Source organism: Trachypithecus francoisi, unplaced genomic scaffold (assembly GCF_009764315.1).
Source record: "Trachypithecus francoisi isolate TF-2019V2 unplaced genomic scaffold, Tfra_2.0 Lachesis_group12, whole genome shotgun sequence".
In the NCBI taxonomy this organism is placed as follows: Eukaryota; Metazoa; Chordata; class Mammalia; order Primates; family Cercopithecidae; genus Trachypithecus; species Trachypithecus francoisi.
In genome coordinates, this window is record NW_022681457.1 from 62,900,702 (window position 1) to 62,915,923 (window position 15,222).

Below are 15,222 nucleotides of genomic sequence, written 5' to 3' on the forward strand. Positions count from 1 at the left end.
AAGGCAGGTTTTGCCCTTGTCATCAGAGCTGAGAGTGATGTAGTCTGTGGTGAGGATGGGACAGTCCCAGGTGGAGGCTGAGGCCTGTGACTGGTTTTTTGCCCCACCCCCCAGCCTTCCAGGCCCCAGTCTGTGACAGATGGTGGTGTCCACTCCCCAGGCAGCAGCTGGACTCCCAGGAGAGGCAGACAGACAGCTCTTAGACCAGCAGCTCTTGTTGCCTTGAAAACAACTTGTGACTTTGAAGCCTGGGGTCCTTGAGGAACAATAGAGGATTCCACACCGCCTGGAATGCCCGGGGGTCTGTCAGTGACCACCCTTCCTTCCCACACCTTAGGGGAAAGGAGGCTTCTATAGAGTCCAATTGGCTTCCTTGTGGGGCATTGAAGGCCCAGCCATACTGCTGGCCAGTTACCCAGGAGGGGAGGCACGCTGACCTTTTGATTTCTCTTTGCACGGAGCAGGGAGTTAGCTGGTCAGATGGCCCCCAGTGAGAACAAACACAGAGCTGAGGGTCCCAGAGGGAAAAACTGGGGTCTGGGGCTTAGGGGCTGGACCCTGAAGCCACAGGCGGCTCCAATGCCAGCTTCCCTGGTGTAGAGAGGATGTTCATGTTCTCTCTGGGGGGCCAGCAAAGGCAGGGTCTTTGAAAGGGGGAACTCGAACAGATGAAGCTCTACCACCATGGAGGTGTGGTCCTGGGTCTGTGTCCTCTTCCCTTTCCTGGATTTGGGGGCATGGATGTGGTCCTTGCTCTGGTTCCCAGGCACATGGGTGGCTGGAGCCAGGCATCATGGGGTGGGTTTGGTTTGGGCAGGTTCAGAAACAAGTGAGGACAGGTCTTGGCTGCAGGACCTATTTAGTCCTTGACAGTGGATGTCTGTACTGGCTTGAATGGAGACAGACTGGGGGAGAAGAGAGCACCGGCCAGCTCTCTTGTAACCATTCTGCAGCGCCAGCTACTGAACAAATGAGATGATGATCACACATGCTCCTGAGTCCCCTTTGTTCATCAAGTAGAGCCTGATATTGACCCCTTATTAGCTGTTTTACCAGGTAGTGCTGGGCACTAGCCATGAACTTGTTCTCCTTCCTCCCTCCCTCCTTCCAAAATGTCTTGATGTTGGAGGCTACCCTAGGTCAAACTGGCTTCCTGGTGTCTGACTCAGGAGGCTGCTGGAAGTGCGCCCAAAGTGTGGTCAGCTTACTCAGGGGCTCGTGACGGTTGCTTTCCAGCTGGGGCCTTGCTGGGGACCATCGATGGTGTGTGTGTGCAGACACTGGCCGGCATGCACCCGGGCATGTGTGCATATGCGCGTTAGCGAACCCACATCTGCTTAGGTCCGTGGGTGCGGTGCACATGTGAACGCTGTCCCCATGACCCTGCAACAGCGGCTGCTCCTGAGAGACCCTGCATGCTCTTCCTGGTCCCCATCTGAGAGCCATGGCTCCGCTATGTTGGTGTGTGACGTCTTTTCCATTCTTCTAACTCCTTTCTATGACTGCCTGGGGCTCCCCCGAGTGAGGCTGGAGAGAACAGCTCTGCCTCCCTCGTCAGCCGCTCACTCTCTCCTGAGCCTTTGGGGTTGGGCCCTGTGGGCCTCGGACTCTGCAGTGCAGCGCTGTCCTCACAGAGGGAAGGGCTTGGGGAATGGTAGGGCGTCGCAGCCTGCTGTGGGGCTTGCACTGCTGCATCTGTGTCTTTGCAAAGCAGTGAACCCCAAGTCCTCAGGATGGCCTCATCCAGGGCAGCCATGGAGGGAGAGGCCCCAGCCCCACACAAGGGGCTTTGAGTCTGAGCCCTTGGGGACACGTGACTGTCCATTTCTACCCTCTGCAGGCAGGGTAGGGGTGGCCTTGGTGGGTGACAGGAAGTAGCAGTTTGTCTTTAGGGCAGAGGTCATTGCAGTGAGGTCGGGGCCGGCCTGACACCCCGGAGCCAGCTCCAGAGACAAAACAGGCCCAGCTCAGTGCTTCTGTAAAAAGCTGGAAGGCCGCAGGAACCACCTGCTTGGCACAGTCCAGAGAGCCCAGCATCAGGTGCCTTCCCGGTGCGGAGAGGCCTGGGGCAGGTTAATTAAAGTTAACTGAGTGAAAAAATAATTACAGAGACTGCAGAGGGGAGAAACCCAAACCTATAATTTACCCTCCCCAGCCCTTGAGCTTTTCAGGAGAACAATCTGGTTGTGGGGAGTTATGGGTGGGGAGCAGGGAGAGCGCCTCTTCTCATCCCTCATGCTCCATGGGCTGGATGTGGGGGCTTCTTCCCCCAGTGCTTGGGTCCATGTTGGGGAGGAGTCGCCTGGCTGAAGTATTGTCCCTGGGCAGGGAAATGTCCTTCGGCCAAGCAGCACATTTGGCCTGGGGCTTGACCAGCTACCTAGCTGTGGGCTCAGAGGCTACTGGGAGCTGCCCGCCTGGCCTCACCTCCCTCAGACACTGACCTATGCCAGGGTGGGGAAGTTTTCCCCAGGGCTCCTTGGGTGAAAGAAGGGTGGTCCCCCGGGCCTGGCCAGCAGGCCCACTGGAAAGTAAGGGGACAGAGTGACCGACCTTCAAAGGAGGGGGGCTCCCTGGGGTGCCTGCCGCCTGTGCCTTCCTCCCCCTGTACTCTGCCCATGCTCTCTCTACCCTCCACTGCAGGAACTTATATTCTTCCTTTGGGCAAATGGCCTTGGGGTGCCCCCATCTCGATGCACAGCCTGGCCCTGTTGGCATGACTGGCTGCTATGTGGGGGATGGGGAATTTCTCTCCCTGCCCTTTAGGAGGAAGCAGGGTAAGGAGTAGGTCACGTGGATATACTCTGGGTCTGCAGTGGCCGGAGCAGTTAGTGCCCACCCCCAGGAACATGAGGGGGTGTTAGCACGCAGCCTCTGCACCTCTGAGCTTGGAGTCTGCTGGACCCAGGTTTAACTGCCCCATCTCCCCTCCAGGCCAAGGGCCTCGAGCTCAGGGACTCCTGTGGTCTGGCCAGAGCCTCAGCTCCCTCTGGTGTGACTGTCCAGAGGGACTGCCATCCGCCAACCCATCTGTCAGTCCATCAGTGAGGACAGCCCTGGCTGGTGTGGGGGAGTCCGTCTGTGCCTGAATATTTTTTGAGCCTAGCAGGCCCCTTCTCAGAGCTGCCTGCTCTGTGAAGACCTTGTCCCCAGTACCCTACAGAGAGGAGCAGGGTGGAGGCACATTCAAGATCTTTTGTGCCCACTGGGCCGGGTGCCAGGGACAAGGACCCAGGTTCCCGCCAGTACCTAGGCCCCCACCCTGGGGGCACACATGCTTATTTGGAGGTCTGGACAGTGCAGGGGATGGCTGCTGGCTACTGACTAGGGGCCTGGGGGTTCCCACTCCGGCTCCCCAGGCAGGGCCAGACAGTGTCTCATTACATGATTTTTCTGGAGGTGCAGATACAGGAGACCCTGGTGGAAAGCTAGCATTCCAGCCACAGGTGGGAACAGGCTGCCCTTAGCCTCCCGGGCATGAAAGGGTGGAAAGGGCACCCCTGGGTAACTTGTAGAGGGAGAGGCATCCGGGAATTACACTTGGGTTGCTGCAGTGAGTGGGGCCTCCACCTGCCCTGGTGCCTTGCACCTCGGTGATGACTGTCCCCACTCTGCCCCGTAGACCTCGGCCTGATGGACGCCTGGTGTGGACGATGAGGGAAGAACGTGCCTCCCACACCCGAGAGGTGACCCCTGAGCGAGTCCCGGATGACCCCGCGACCTGGAACGATGCGGCTGGCCTGCATGTTCTCATCCGTCCTGCTGTTCGGAGCTGCAGGCCTCCTCCTCTTCATCAGCCTGCAGGACCCCACGGAACTCGCCCCCCAGCAGGCGCCAGGTGAGTCCTTGTGCTGAGTCCTGCCATCAACCCCCCCAGCTTTCCAGCCTGAAGCTCAGGCCTCCACGGCTGCCCTGGTGTGCTGGGCTTGGGGGAAAGGAGCAAGTCTGTGCCAAGACCCCCAGCAGGCAGAGTCCTGGCTTCCCGGGGAAGGCATCAGTCTCAATGTGGGAGTGCTGTGTCTGATGCAAGACCTCCAGCCAGTGCCTAGCAGCAGGGTGGCCTCTCTTGGGGGTCATGGCAAGGCTGCTGTCTATTGAGCCAGTTGTTGCCTTTGATGCAACTCAGATTTAAACAGGATTCCGCCACCTCTCAGATCTCTTCCACATTGTCAGGGATATCAGAAAGTGGACAACTTCTCCCTGAACCCATGCCCCACAGGTGAGACTCGGTTTCCCTGCTCAGCCCTGGAGAATCTAGCCCCTCTGGTCTGGACAAAGGGGGTCAGGGTACCTCCTGGTTTTGTGAGGCCAAGACCCCCTCCGAAGGTCCCCCACTGCCACTTCCTTTCCACCCCTACCTGGTGGCCCACTGGAGTCACAGAGCGCTGCTGGGGACAGGTGGGATGGCAGGGAGGCCAGAGCAGGAAGGATGATTCTGGCATCTCAGGGCAGACAGAGTGTGGAGAGGGGAGTTCAGGCAAGGTCTCTGCTGCTGGGACACGGTCTGCGTCCCAAAGATTTGGCAGGACAGAAGGTCAGCTGGCAGGGTGCCAAGACCTGGGAGCTCTCTGCTTTGGAGGGAGAGGAGGGGAGGTGTCTCAGCAGAAGCCACACACTCACAGTCCACATGCTCTAGGGCATGGACAGGCTGGTGCACCCCCGGAGACACCGCTCCTCCCCAGGGAAACCCACTCACTCTCTCTTGGTTGCTCTGTGCTATGAGCCAGAGACAGGATGAAAGAGAAGGGGGCCGGAGGTGTAGGCAGAGGGGTTCCTGCACAAACCCCTGCCGGAAGCCCAGAGCACAGGAAGGGGTCTTATCTGCAACCCCTCCACCCCCACCCCCATTGTGGACGAGCACCCATGATGTGTGGCCCTTAGTGCAGATTGAGGGCCCGTGGACACCAGGAAGGAAGGTGAAAAGAGCACGAGGAGGCCAGTGCTGGGGCCCTGGGTCTGGCAGCTGCCAGAGGCTTCCCATGGGCAGGTGGATGAGTTGAGAGTCAGAGGGAGGCAGCCAAGGCAGTGGCCTCCAGGAGATGGTGGGCGAGTCATGGGTGCTGACTCATGCCTAGGCCAGAGTCCCACAGGTGGTGGCTGTCAGAAGTGTCTGGCCGCTCCCAGGCTTCTGGAGCAGTAGGTGCACAGCAGAGCCAGCTCTCCTGTGGGAGCTTTGCAGCCTCACATGAGCCGCAGAGCAGCTCATGACACTGCGCTGGCAGAACAGGGCCCCTCGGGACAGCGCCATCAGGGAAGACAGCGAGCTGGTACCTATGGTCACGTGTTACCTGCCTAGAAGCAAACTCAGGAAGAAGGGCAAGCAAACACTGCCTGGGTGTGTCCTTGGTGTGTGCGTGGTTGGGGGTGCATGTAGGCAGAGGGTCCAGACAGCCAGTGCCCACATTCTACAGGAGGAGCCTGGGAGAGGAGGCATGAGTGTGCCTGTGATGCCTACCTGGGACCGGGGCCTGGACCCTACCTGGAGTGGGACACTCGTGGATCTGACTGTGGTTTGGTGGCCTCAGCTAGTGCCCTGCCCTGCTGCAGCCACAGCGCTTGCTGTGCAGGTCCCTGTTGCCCTACCCAGCTGCCTGAGTACACACATGTGTGGATTACAGGTGGGCTGGGGACCCACGGGACGGCTGGGATTTCTGGGAAGATCGGAGCCTCAGGCTGGCAGGTGGTGTCATATGGCATGGAGCCAAGGCCATCATCCCTCTACAGCTGGCAGACCTGGCAAGGAGCACACGTGGGTCTTCTGATGGTCCATGTAGCCAGACCAGCCTCACCACGTGCCAGGTGACGGGCAGACTTGATGGTCTGGGTAAATCACACCAAACACAGTCATAAAACTTTAAGTAATGCTTACGTTACTTTCCCTGAGCAAAGTGCCTCTGACACAGGCTGTTTGTGTTGATTTGTTACTATTCATTTATTCCTTCCCTGTACTTCTCACGGCAGCCTAATTGTGATTCGGTACCAAGAAAGCAATATCAAAGTAATTTTCCACAACATTAGTTACAATTTTCTTCTGATCTTTCAAGTGAAACAATCCCATCCTGTTGGCTTCTCTGAGCATATAAACCTTGATTACATTTATCTGTTGGAAACCAGTGCTTATAAAATGTATGTGTCCAGTTGCATGGCTGGGTGGCCCCAAGGGCCCCTGACAAGCCTTCTCCCTGTGAATTTCTGTTGGTGGGAGGAACAGATTCTGGGAGCTACCCTGCCATCCCAATCAGGCAAACAGGCAGGTGTTGGGGCGGCGGGTTGGGAGTAGAGATGAGCAGATCTATGGAGGAAATTCTACACCGTGGCATGAACTGTTTTGGTGACGGAGTTCTCTGGGAGCTGCAGTTTGTGGCACTACAAGTGTAGAAAGGGGACAAGGAGTGGCGGGAGTTCTGAGTTGCTTGAGATCCCTTGGGGCCTGGCCTCATTCGTGTCTCTCCCATGCAGCCACCAGGTGTTAACAGCACCTGAACTTTACGTGGATCAGCCAGCCAAGCTCACCTGGCTCAGGCAGTAGATGGAATGGTAGGGGGTTGCCAAACTTTTGTAAATCAAACCACATTTTAAACATCTTTGTTGCTCTAGTCCAAATCAAATCTTTGGAAACAGGAAGAGCTACCCAGTAAGTTACCCACATTCGAAGATGAAGTTTTGTGTATCAGAGAATTCGCCTCTCCAGTTAAGAGTTCTTTTCCAGTCTCCAGATTGCCAGGCCCAGAGGCCAGAGCTTCTGCTTTCAGGAAATTCACTTTTTGACCCAGTAGACAAGACTCACCTCTTCTCCAAGAGAAAGACTTGGAGACCAGGCCAGAATCAAGAATAACAAACACCAACGGCCAGGTGTGGTGGCGCATGCCTGTAATCTCAGCACTTTGGGAGGCCTGGGTGGGAGAATCACTTGAGCCTAGGAGTTCTAGACCAGCCTGGGCAACATAGCAAGACCCTGTCTCTACAAAAAAATAAACAAAGTTAGCTGGGTATAGCGGTACACACCTGTAGTCTCAGCTACTTGGGAAGCTGAGGTGGGAGGATCCTTTGAGCCCAGGAGGTCGAGGCTGCAGTGAGCCGAGATTGTGCCACTGTGCTCCAGCCTGGGTGACAGGGCCGGACTTTGTCTCAAACAACAAAGAACTCCCAGTGTACTGGCTCTGGGGGCTGCAGAAGGCTGACTCCACATTTGGTTGAGCAAACTGAATTTTAAGAGCTGCTTTCTTTGTGAATGTTTTATCATACAGAGTTTGGAACACATGCAGTAGTGGAGTAGGATAGTGCCATGAACATCACGTACCTGGCACCCAGCACCCTCCACCCACACCAGGCTGGCCCCATCCACAGCACCATCCACTTCCCTTCTTCCATGTGATTTTTGAAATCTATACCAGATAGCCTATCAATTCAGCTGTAAATATTTCTCCTTCCTTCCTTCCTTCCTTCCTTCCTTCCTTCCTTCCTTCCCTCCCTCCCTCCTTTCTCTCTCTCTCTCTTTCTCTCTCCCTCCCTTTCCTTCCTTCTTTCTTTCTTTCTTTCTTTCTTTCTTTCTTTCTTTCTTTCTTTCTTTCTTTCTCTTTCTTTCTCTCTCTCTCTCTCTCTCTCTTCTTTCTTTCTTTCTTTCTTTCTTTCTTTCTTTCCTCCTTCCCTCCCTCCCTCCCTCCCTCCCTTCCTTCCTTACTTTCTTTCTTTCACAGAGTTTTGTTCTTGCTCCCCAGGCTGGAGTGCAATGGTGCAATCTCAGCTCACTGCAAACTCTGCCTCCTGGGTTCAAGCGATTCTCCTGCCTCAGCCTCTCGAGTAGCTGGGATTTCAGGCATGTACCACCACCACTGGCTAATTTTGTATTTTTAGTAGAGATAGAGTTTCTCCATGTTGGTCAGGCTGGTCTCGAACCCCTGACCTCAGGTGATCTGCCCGCCTCGGCCTCCCAAAGTGCTGGGATTACAGGCGTGAGCCACCATTCCCAACCTCAGCCATAAATGTTTCAATGTATTTCTCAGTTTAAAAGATAAGAACTGTTTTGTTGACCTTACCACTAAACTCATTCCTTAATAACATCAAATTTAACGATTCCTCAATCAAATAGTCAGACAGTGTGCAAATGTCTAGCTGTCTCACAAATGTGATTACCTTTATTTCCAATTTGTTCTATCCAATATCCAGAATAGGCCCTCACATGGCAGTTGGCGGATAAGTCTTTTAAGTCTGTAATCTGTAAGTTTCCTTCTCCATCTGTATTTTCCTCCCTCTATTTATTTGAGGAAACCAGGTCACGGTTCCTGTAGAACTTTTTGTAAATTGGGATTTGGCTGATTGGGCCTGTCTGATATGGATCACGTTGTTCTCTGTTCTTTGTTGTCCAATAAATTAGGTGAATCTTGAAGCTTGATCAGATACAGGTTTGGATTGGTTTTTGTTTTGTTCTGGGGGAGTTTGGGGGGGCGGGAATTCATGGGTGGTTCTGTATTATTCCATCAGGAGGCTCCTGTCTGCCTGGCTGTCTTGTGTTATCAGCTGCCAGCGATCGTACCTGGATCCAGCCATTCATTAGGGGTTACACAGTGGCAATGTTCTGATTTTATCATTCCTCCTTCATTCTTTTAAGTGGAATGGATTTTGTTTTAATGGGGCAAGGTGAGTCATTGTCAGTGACCCATGAAGCCAAAGTGAGTGGTGTGGATTGATTGGTTTATTCATAGATATGTACATAAAATACAGTGTTACCATACAGATTCTGTTGTAGTTTATTCATATATAATGTTACCATACAGATTCTGTTGTAGTTTATTCATATATATAATGTTACCATACAGATTCTGTTGCAGTTTATTCATATATATATACCCATATATAATGTTACCATACAGATTCTGTTGCTGGCACACTGTAAATAGTTTCTTCTTTTAAGGAACTTAATCCTTCCTTCTTTTAAGAGTGAGTTTTCTTTAAGTGGGGCCACCCCACGCTTCAGAGCCCTTTGCCTTTTCTTGGAGTCAAGGAGTTGTGGATGGTAGTTCTTGGGTGCCCAGTGGGGAGGCAGCTGTGGTGGACAGCAAGATCCCCCTCAGGGACCCCTAGCACAGACACTGGGACTGGACAGCCCCCTGATGACTCCTAGGTCTGTGACCTGTCTCAGGGCATTCCTGCAGGGCACAGGGAAATTTAACGATGAAGATAATAATGAATATTGACTGAAATTTACCATGGGCCAGGCCTTGTACTAAGAACTTTACTTTTTTGAGACAGAGTCTCTCTCTGTAGCCCAAGCTGGAGTGCAGTGACGTGATCTCAGCTCACTGCAAGCTCTGCCTCCCAGGTTCAAGCAATGCTCAAGTCTCAACCTCCCAAGTAGCTGGGATTACAGCTGTCCGCCACCACACCTAGCTAATTTTTGTCTTTTTAGTAGAGACAGAGTTTCACCATGTTGGCCAGGCTGGTCTTGAACTCCTGAGCTTTAGGTGATCTACCCGCCTTGGCCTCCCAAAGTGTTGGGATTACAGGCGTGAGCCACCACGTCTGGCTTTATATGTTCTAATGCATAAAATTTTCCCTTCCCTTCCCTTCCCTCCTCTCTCCTCTCTGCCCCTCCCCTCCCCTTCCCTTCCCCTCCCTTCCCTTCCCTTTTCTTTTCCTTCAAGAGGCAAGGTCTTGCTTTGTTGCCCGAGCTGGTGTGTAGTCTTGCCAAGATAGCTCACTGCAGCTTAGTTCACTGCAGCTTTGACCTCCCGGGCTCAAGTGATCCTCCCACCTAAGCCTCCTGTGTAGCTGAGATGTTAGGCAGATGCCACTACACCCAGGCTTGCCCTGTCACCCAGTCTGGAGTGCAGTGGTGTGATCTTGGCTCACTACAAGCTCTGCCTCCCGGGTTCACGCCATTCTCCTGCCTCAGCCTCCCGAATAGCTGGGACTACAGGGGCCCGCCACTACGCCCAGCTAATTTTTTTATGTTTTTAGTAGAGACAGGGTTTCACCTGTGTTAGCCAGGATGGTCTCAATCTCCTGACCTCGTGATCCGCCTGCCTCGGCCTCCCAAAGTGGTAGGATTACAGGCGTGAGCCATCACGCCCAGCCTATTTTATTTTTTATACAGACAGGATCTCACTATGTTGCCCAGACTGGTCTCAAACTCCTGGGCTCAAGTGATCTCCCACCTCAGCCTCCCAAAGTGCTGAGATTACAGGTGTGAGCCACCACAACTGGCTACATATAATTCTTACAAATAAATTATGTCTAGTTTGAGACAATGTGCCAGCATTCACTGGGGCAGACACAGAAGCAGCAACAATACTAATACTAGCTAATGCTCTCAGGTCCTCGAGTTGAGCCAGGCACAATCACAAGCACTTTACATATATTTAATACTCATTTACTACTTTTAAAATTTCAGTAGTTTGGGGGGGTATAGGTGGTTTTTGGTTATATGGATAAGTTATTTAGTGGTAAATTAGGAGATTTTAGTGCACCCGTCTGTCACCCAAGCAGGGTACACCATACCCAATATGTAGTCTTTTATTCCTCACCTGCTCCCCAGCCTTCTCCCCCAAGTCCCATAGTCTATTGTGTCACTTTCATGACTTTACATCCCCACTGCTTAGCTCCCACTTATAAATGAGGACATGTGGTATTTGGTTTTCCATTCCTGAATTAGTTCACTTAGAATAATGGCCTCCCCCTCTATCCAAGTTGCTGCAAAAGACATTATTTTGTTCCTTTTTATGGTTGAGTAGTATTCCATGGTGTATATCTACCACATTTTCTTCTTTCTTTCTTTCTTTCTTTCTTTCTTTTATTTCTTTCTTTTTTTCTTTCTTTCTTTCTTTCCTTTTTTTTGAGACGGAATCTCGCTCTATCGCCCAGGCTGGAGTGCAGTGGCCAGATCTCAGCTCACTGCAAGCTCCGCCTCCCGGGTTTACACCATTCTCCTGCCTCAGCCTCCCGAGTAGCTGGGACTACAGGTGCCCGCCACCTCACCTGGCTAGTTTTTTGTATTTTTTAGTAGAGATGGGGTTTCACGGTGTTAGCCAGGATGGTCTCGATCTCCTGACCTCATGATCCACCCGTCTCGGCCTCCCAAAGTGCTGGGATTACAGGCTTGAGCCACCGCGCCCGGCCTCTTTCTTTTTTTTTTGAAATGGAGTTTTGCTTTTGTCTCCCAGGCTGCAGTGCAGTGGTGTAATCTCATCTCACTGCAACCTCTGCCTCCTGGGTTGGAGCGATTCCCCTGCCTCAGCCTCCTTAGTTGCTGGGATTACAGGTGCCCACCACCACACCTGGCTAATTTGTGTGTTTTCAGTAGAGACAGTGTTTCACCATGTTGGCCAGGCTGGTCTCGGATTCCTAACCTCAGGTGATCCACCCACCTCAGCCTCCCACAGTGCTGGGATTACAGGCATGAGCCACTGCACCCGGCCACTATATTTTCTTTATCTGCTCATTGGTTGATGGGCACTTAGGTTGGTTCCATAGCTTTGCAATTGTGAATTGTGCAGCAGTAAATATTCATGAGCATGTGTCTTTTTCATATGATGACTTTTCCTCTGAGTGGATACCCAGGAGTGGGATTCAGGGAGTGAATGGTAGTTCTACTTTTAGTTTTTTAAGGCAGGGGTCTCCAACCCTTCTGGTCGTCAGAGCTGGGATGTGGCCTCGGTGGCTGCCTATTGTTCACTGAACCATACTGTCTCCCCAGAACTTGGGGCACCCGGTATTGTTGTGTTCAGGGCCTGGAGCAGAGCCTGGGCAGAGAGAATAGTGTGGATAAAGGATTAGAGTCCTGAGAGAATGCGGCACGTGGAGAACTCTAAGTGGTTTAGGGGCTGCAGCATGACCTGTGAATCTAGACTCCTGGCCGAAGACACGGCCGGCCCTGGGCCCAGCAGGCCCTTGCAGTGTGGTAGAGGAGCCAGTCTTGGCCCCTGGCAACAAGGAGCTCTGGGGACCCTGGAGTAGGGAGTGGTTCATCAGAAAGCTCATTCCAGGCCGGGCATGGTGGCTCACACCTGTAATTCCAACACTTTGGGAGGCTGAGGTCGGTGGATCACCTGAGGTCAGGAGTTCAAAACCAGCCTGGGCAACATGGCAAAACCCTGTCTCTACTAAAAATACAAAAATTAGCCAGGCGTGGTGGCATGGGCCTGTAATCCCAACTACCTGGGAAGCGGAGGCAGGAGAATCACTTGAACCCATAAGGCAGAGGTCGTAGTTCTTTTAAAAAGAACTACAGTCCTTTATCCAGTGAGCTGAGATCACGCCACTGCACTCCAGCCTGGGCAACAAAGCGAGACTCTGTCAAAAAGAAAGAAAGAAAGAAAGAGAGAGAGAAGGAGGGAAGGAGGAGGAAGGAAAGAAAGAGAAAGAAAGAGAGAGAGAGGAGGGAAGGAAGGAAAGAGAGAGAGAAGGAGGGAAGGAGGAAGGAAGGAAAGAAAGAGAAAGAAAGAGAGAGAGGAAAGAGAGAAAGAAAGAAAGAAAGGGAAAGAAGGAAGGAAGGAAGGGAAGGAGGGAGGAAAGGAAGGAAGGAAGGAAGGAAGGAAGGAAGGAAGGAAGCCAGCCAGCCAATTCTGCTGGCTGCCTGTTGTGTGGCCGTGGGCAGGGAGCAGAGAGGGAGATGCGGCAAATGCAAGGAGATTCGGGGCAACCAAGGATGTCACATGCAGCATTGGAGGCCTTTTGAGTGAGAGGACGAGGAGGTGGGGAGGGCTGTGGTCTTGGTTCAGGGGGACTTGGGTTTCTGGCTGTAGAGGAGGGGGGTTGGGGGTGCCATTCACTGGGGCAGATGTGCCAGATGGGGAGAGGTTGTGGGGAGAGGGCAGGAGATCACCAGTTCCATTTGGGGCTTACGGCATCTGAAATGCTTGGCAGGGTGCATGGCATCTCCCTGTAGCTTCTCCACCAAGGGGTATCCAGCCCCACAGAATGAAGGACCAGGCAAGACAGGCAGGAAGCCCCCACCATGTCCTAGCCCCTCTGCACCTGCGTCTCCACTCACAGGTCAACACACTCACTCCTTCACCCTCATACACCCCAGGCCTGGGTGCTGGTGCCATGCAGGGCAGAGAGGGCTGTGAGAGAGCCTTGCCTTGGGATAGGGGCTGGCAGCTCTGGACTCACATCTACTCCACATTTCCAGGCCAGGAAACCAGTGTCCTGGAAGCTGTCCATGCTCCCTATTGGGCTGGATGCCAGCATGGAAATTCATGCTTTTCTGCCCAAACCTCACATTGTCCTGGGATGGGACCTCCACGCCTGGGTCCCTGGGCTTGCCCACCGCAGGAAGAGATCTGTACATGCCCATCTGTGTGAGGGCCCTGCAAGCCCAGCCTCTTAGCTGTACTGAGGCAGGGGAGGGGTGCATAGGGAGATGGAGACACGGGAGGAGGAAGCTCGGGCTCTGCTCTCGGGAGCTCACAATCTGTGGGGTCAAGGAAGGAGGTTATCCAGGCCCTTCCCTAGAGGATTCCAATCTGGGGGCAGTGGAGGGGAGGCCTGGCCCTGGCTCAGTGGGGCCTGGGGGACACTTAAGGCAGATTGTAAACCTTTCTTGAGAGGTGAGTGCTGGAGGAGTCAGGAGGACTTCCTGGAGGAGGGGAACTGTGGGCTGCTTGTTTGTCCTCTCTAGTGCATAGGAGGTACTGACCTGCAGTGGAAGTAGTGAAGCGGGCTTGGGTGAGTTTCCAGTGGAACCAGGGGTCTCCCTCCAGAGCACGTGCTGTTATGCGTCATGTCCATTATCTCACAGCTAGAAATGGACAGACCCAGAAGTCCAATGCCTGCGGTTCTGCCTGATGCCAGGGCTCTTGTTTTGATCTCCTGGAGGCAGCGCTGTGTTGATTGGAGAAAGTGTGGCCCTCCCTCTGGGTCCCAGGGTTACCAGGGACAGATTGCCCTGCCTGTGCCTGTGCCTGTGCGGAGGACTAAACTGCAACATCAGAAATTCTGTCCAGATCCTGTAGTGACTGTCATGTTCTGAGTGTGTCCCCCTAGAGCTCTGAGACAAATGCCAGGACCACAGGGGCGCCTGCTAAGAGGCTCTCAACAGCTCACCCAAAGGAGGGTGACAGAGGCAACAGAAGTGCAGCGGCCGCCCCTGACTGCCCTCTCTGAGCAGCTGGGTCCGGTTGGCTGCAGGGGAAATAAGCGTACTGGCCCTCTCAGAGCGAGTCCGGTCCTCGCGCAGCTGGGCGTCTAAGCCCACACTCCTTCTGGGGCTGGTATCGGCCCCTCCAGTTTCCATGGAGCTGGCTGCTTTCCCTGGGCAGGTGGGTTTTATTGGAACCCTCGAGTCTGTTTCCTGAAACCATTTTCTAACGGCATTGTGGAACATCATATATATTTCCTACAAACCTTGCGAGGCTGACACATCCTTGTTGTGACTGTGAATATCAGAAGTGACATGTAATTGCAGTGATCCATCCTGTTAAGTAGCTGGCAATACATTATCTCAAAATCAGCAGGGCTGGGACTCTCAGAACCCAGTGTTTCTAAACAATGCACCTGCAGCTTCAAACTATCTTCCTGAACAGCACCCAAGGCTGACAAGGGCCACATCGCCCTCCCGTGCCTCACTTTTCCTGGGCCACAGTGGAGACAATTTCACTCCAGGGAAAGCCACCCACTGGGTTTTCAGTGCTCCTGGAGTGCCCCCTCCTTGTCACCTAATGCACCAGGCTCTCCGCGTCAGGGCTGTGGGTGGGGTGCTTATAACAGTGTTCCTTCCAAGCGTGGCTCTGGAAGTCCTGCCCTCCTTTTTTCTCATAAACTCCAGAATGTCTTTGTGAAGGTTCCTGCTAGGCCAGGCCAGCCATCATTATGCACAATTGGAGGTGGGGAGGGGCAGAGAGGGTGGCCAGAGCCCAGGGGCCCAGAAAGCCAAGCCCCAATTGCTGTTTTGCACCCAGCAGGGACACACCCATACTGTGCTTTATGCTAATTCTGGGGTATGGTTCACATAGATTGCAGTGTGAAGGGTGCCCCCTGGAGTTGTGCAAAGACTGGTACTGACGGAGGGGTGGACATGGAGTGCTCCCCGCATGGTGATTGCCCAGGTGCCAGAAATAGGCAGGGTCTGAACATGGAAACTTCAGGTCTGGATACCCCAAGCCCAGTGGGTTTGATGGGTCTGGGTGGTGCTGGCTGTGGGACCATCATTGGATTCTGCTGTTTGAGGGTGGGGGATCGTGAATGACCCTCACTGCCACCCTCCCTGGGAGGCCCTGATTTGGA

General features: G+C 53.5%; 1 protein-coding gene across 4 annotated transcripts in view; it reads left to right on the plus strand.

The window, feature by feature from the left end:
• CHST8 (carbohydrate sulfotransferase 8) overlaps positions 1-15,222 on the plus strand; it is a 151,611-nt gene that overhangs the window by 64,646 nt on the left and 71,743 nt on the right. For all 4 annotated transcript variants that reach the window (XM_033225630.1, XM_033225628.1, XM_033225629.1 and 1 more), the window contains one exon: positions 3,623-3,838. In XM_033225630.1, coding sequence (XP_033081521.1) covers positions 3,709-3,838 — 130 coding nt within the window. In that variant the 5' untranslated portion in view covers positions 3,623-3,708. The remainder of the gene's footprint in view (positions 1-3,622; positions 3,839-15,222) is intronic.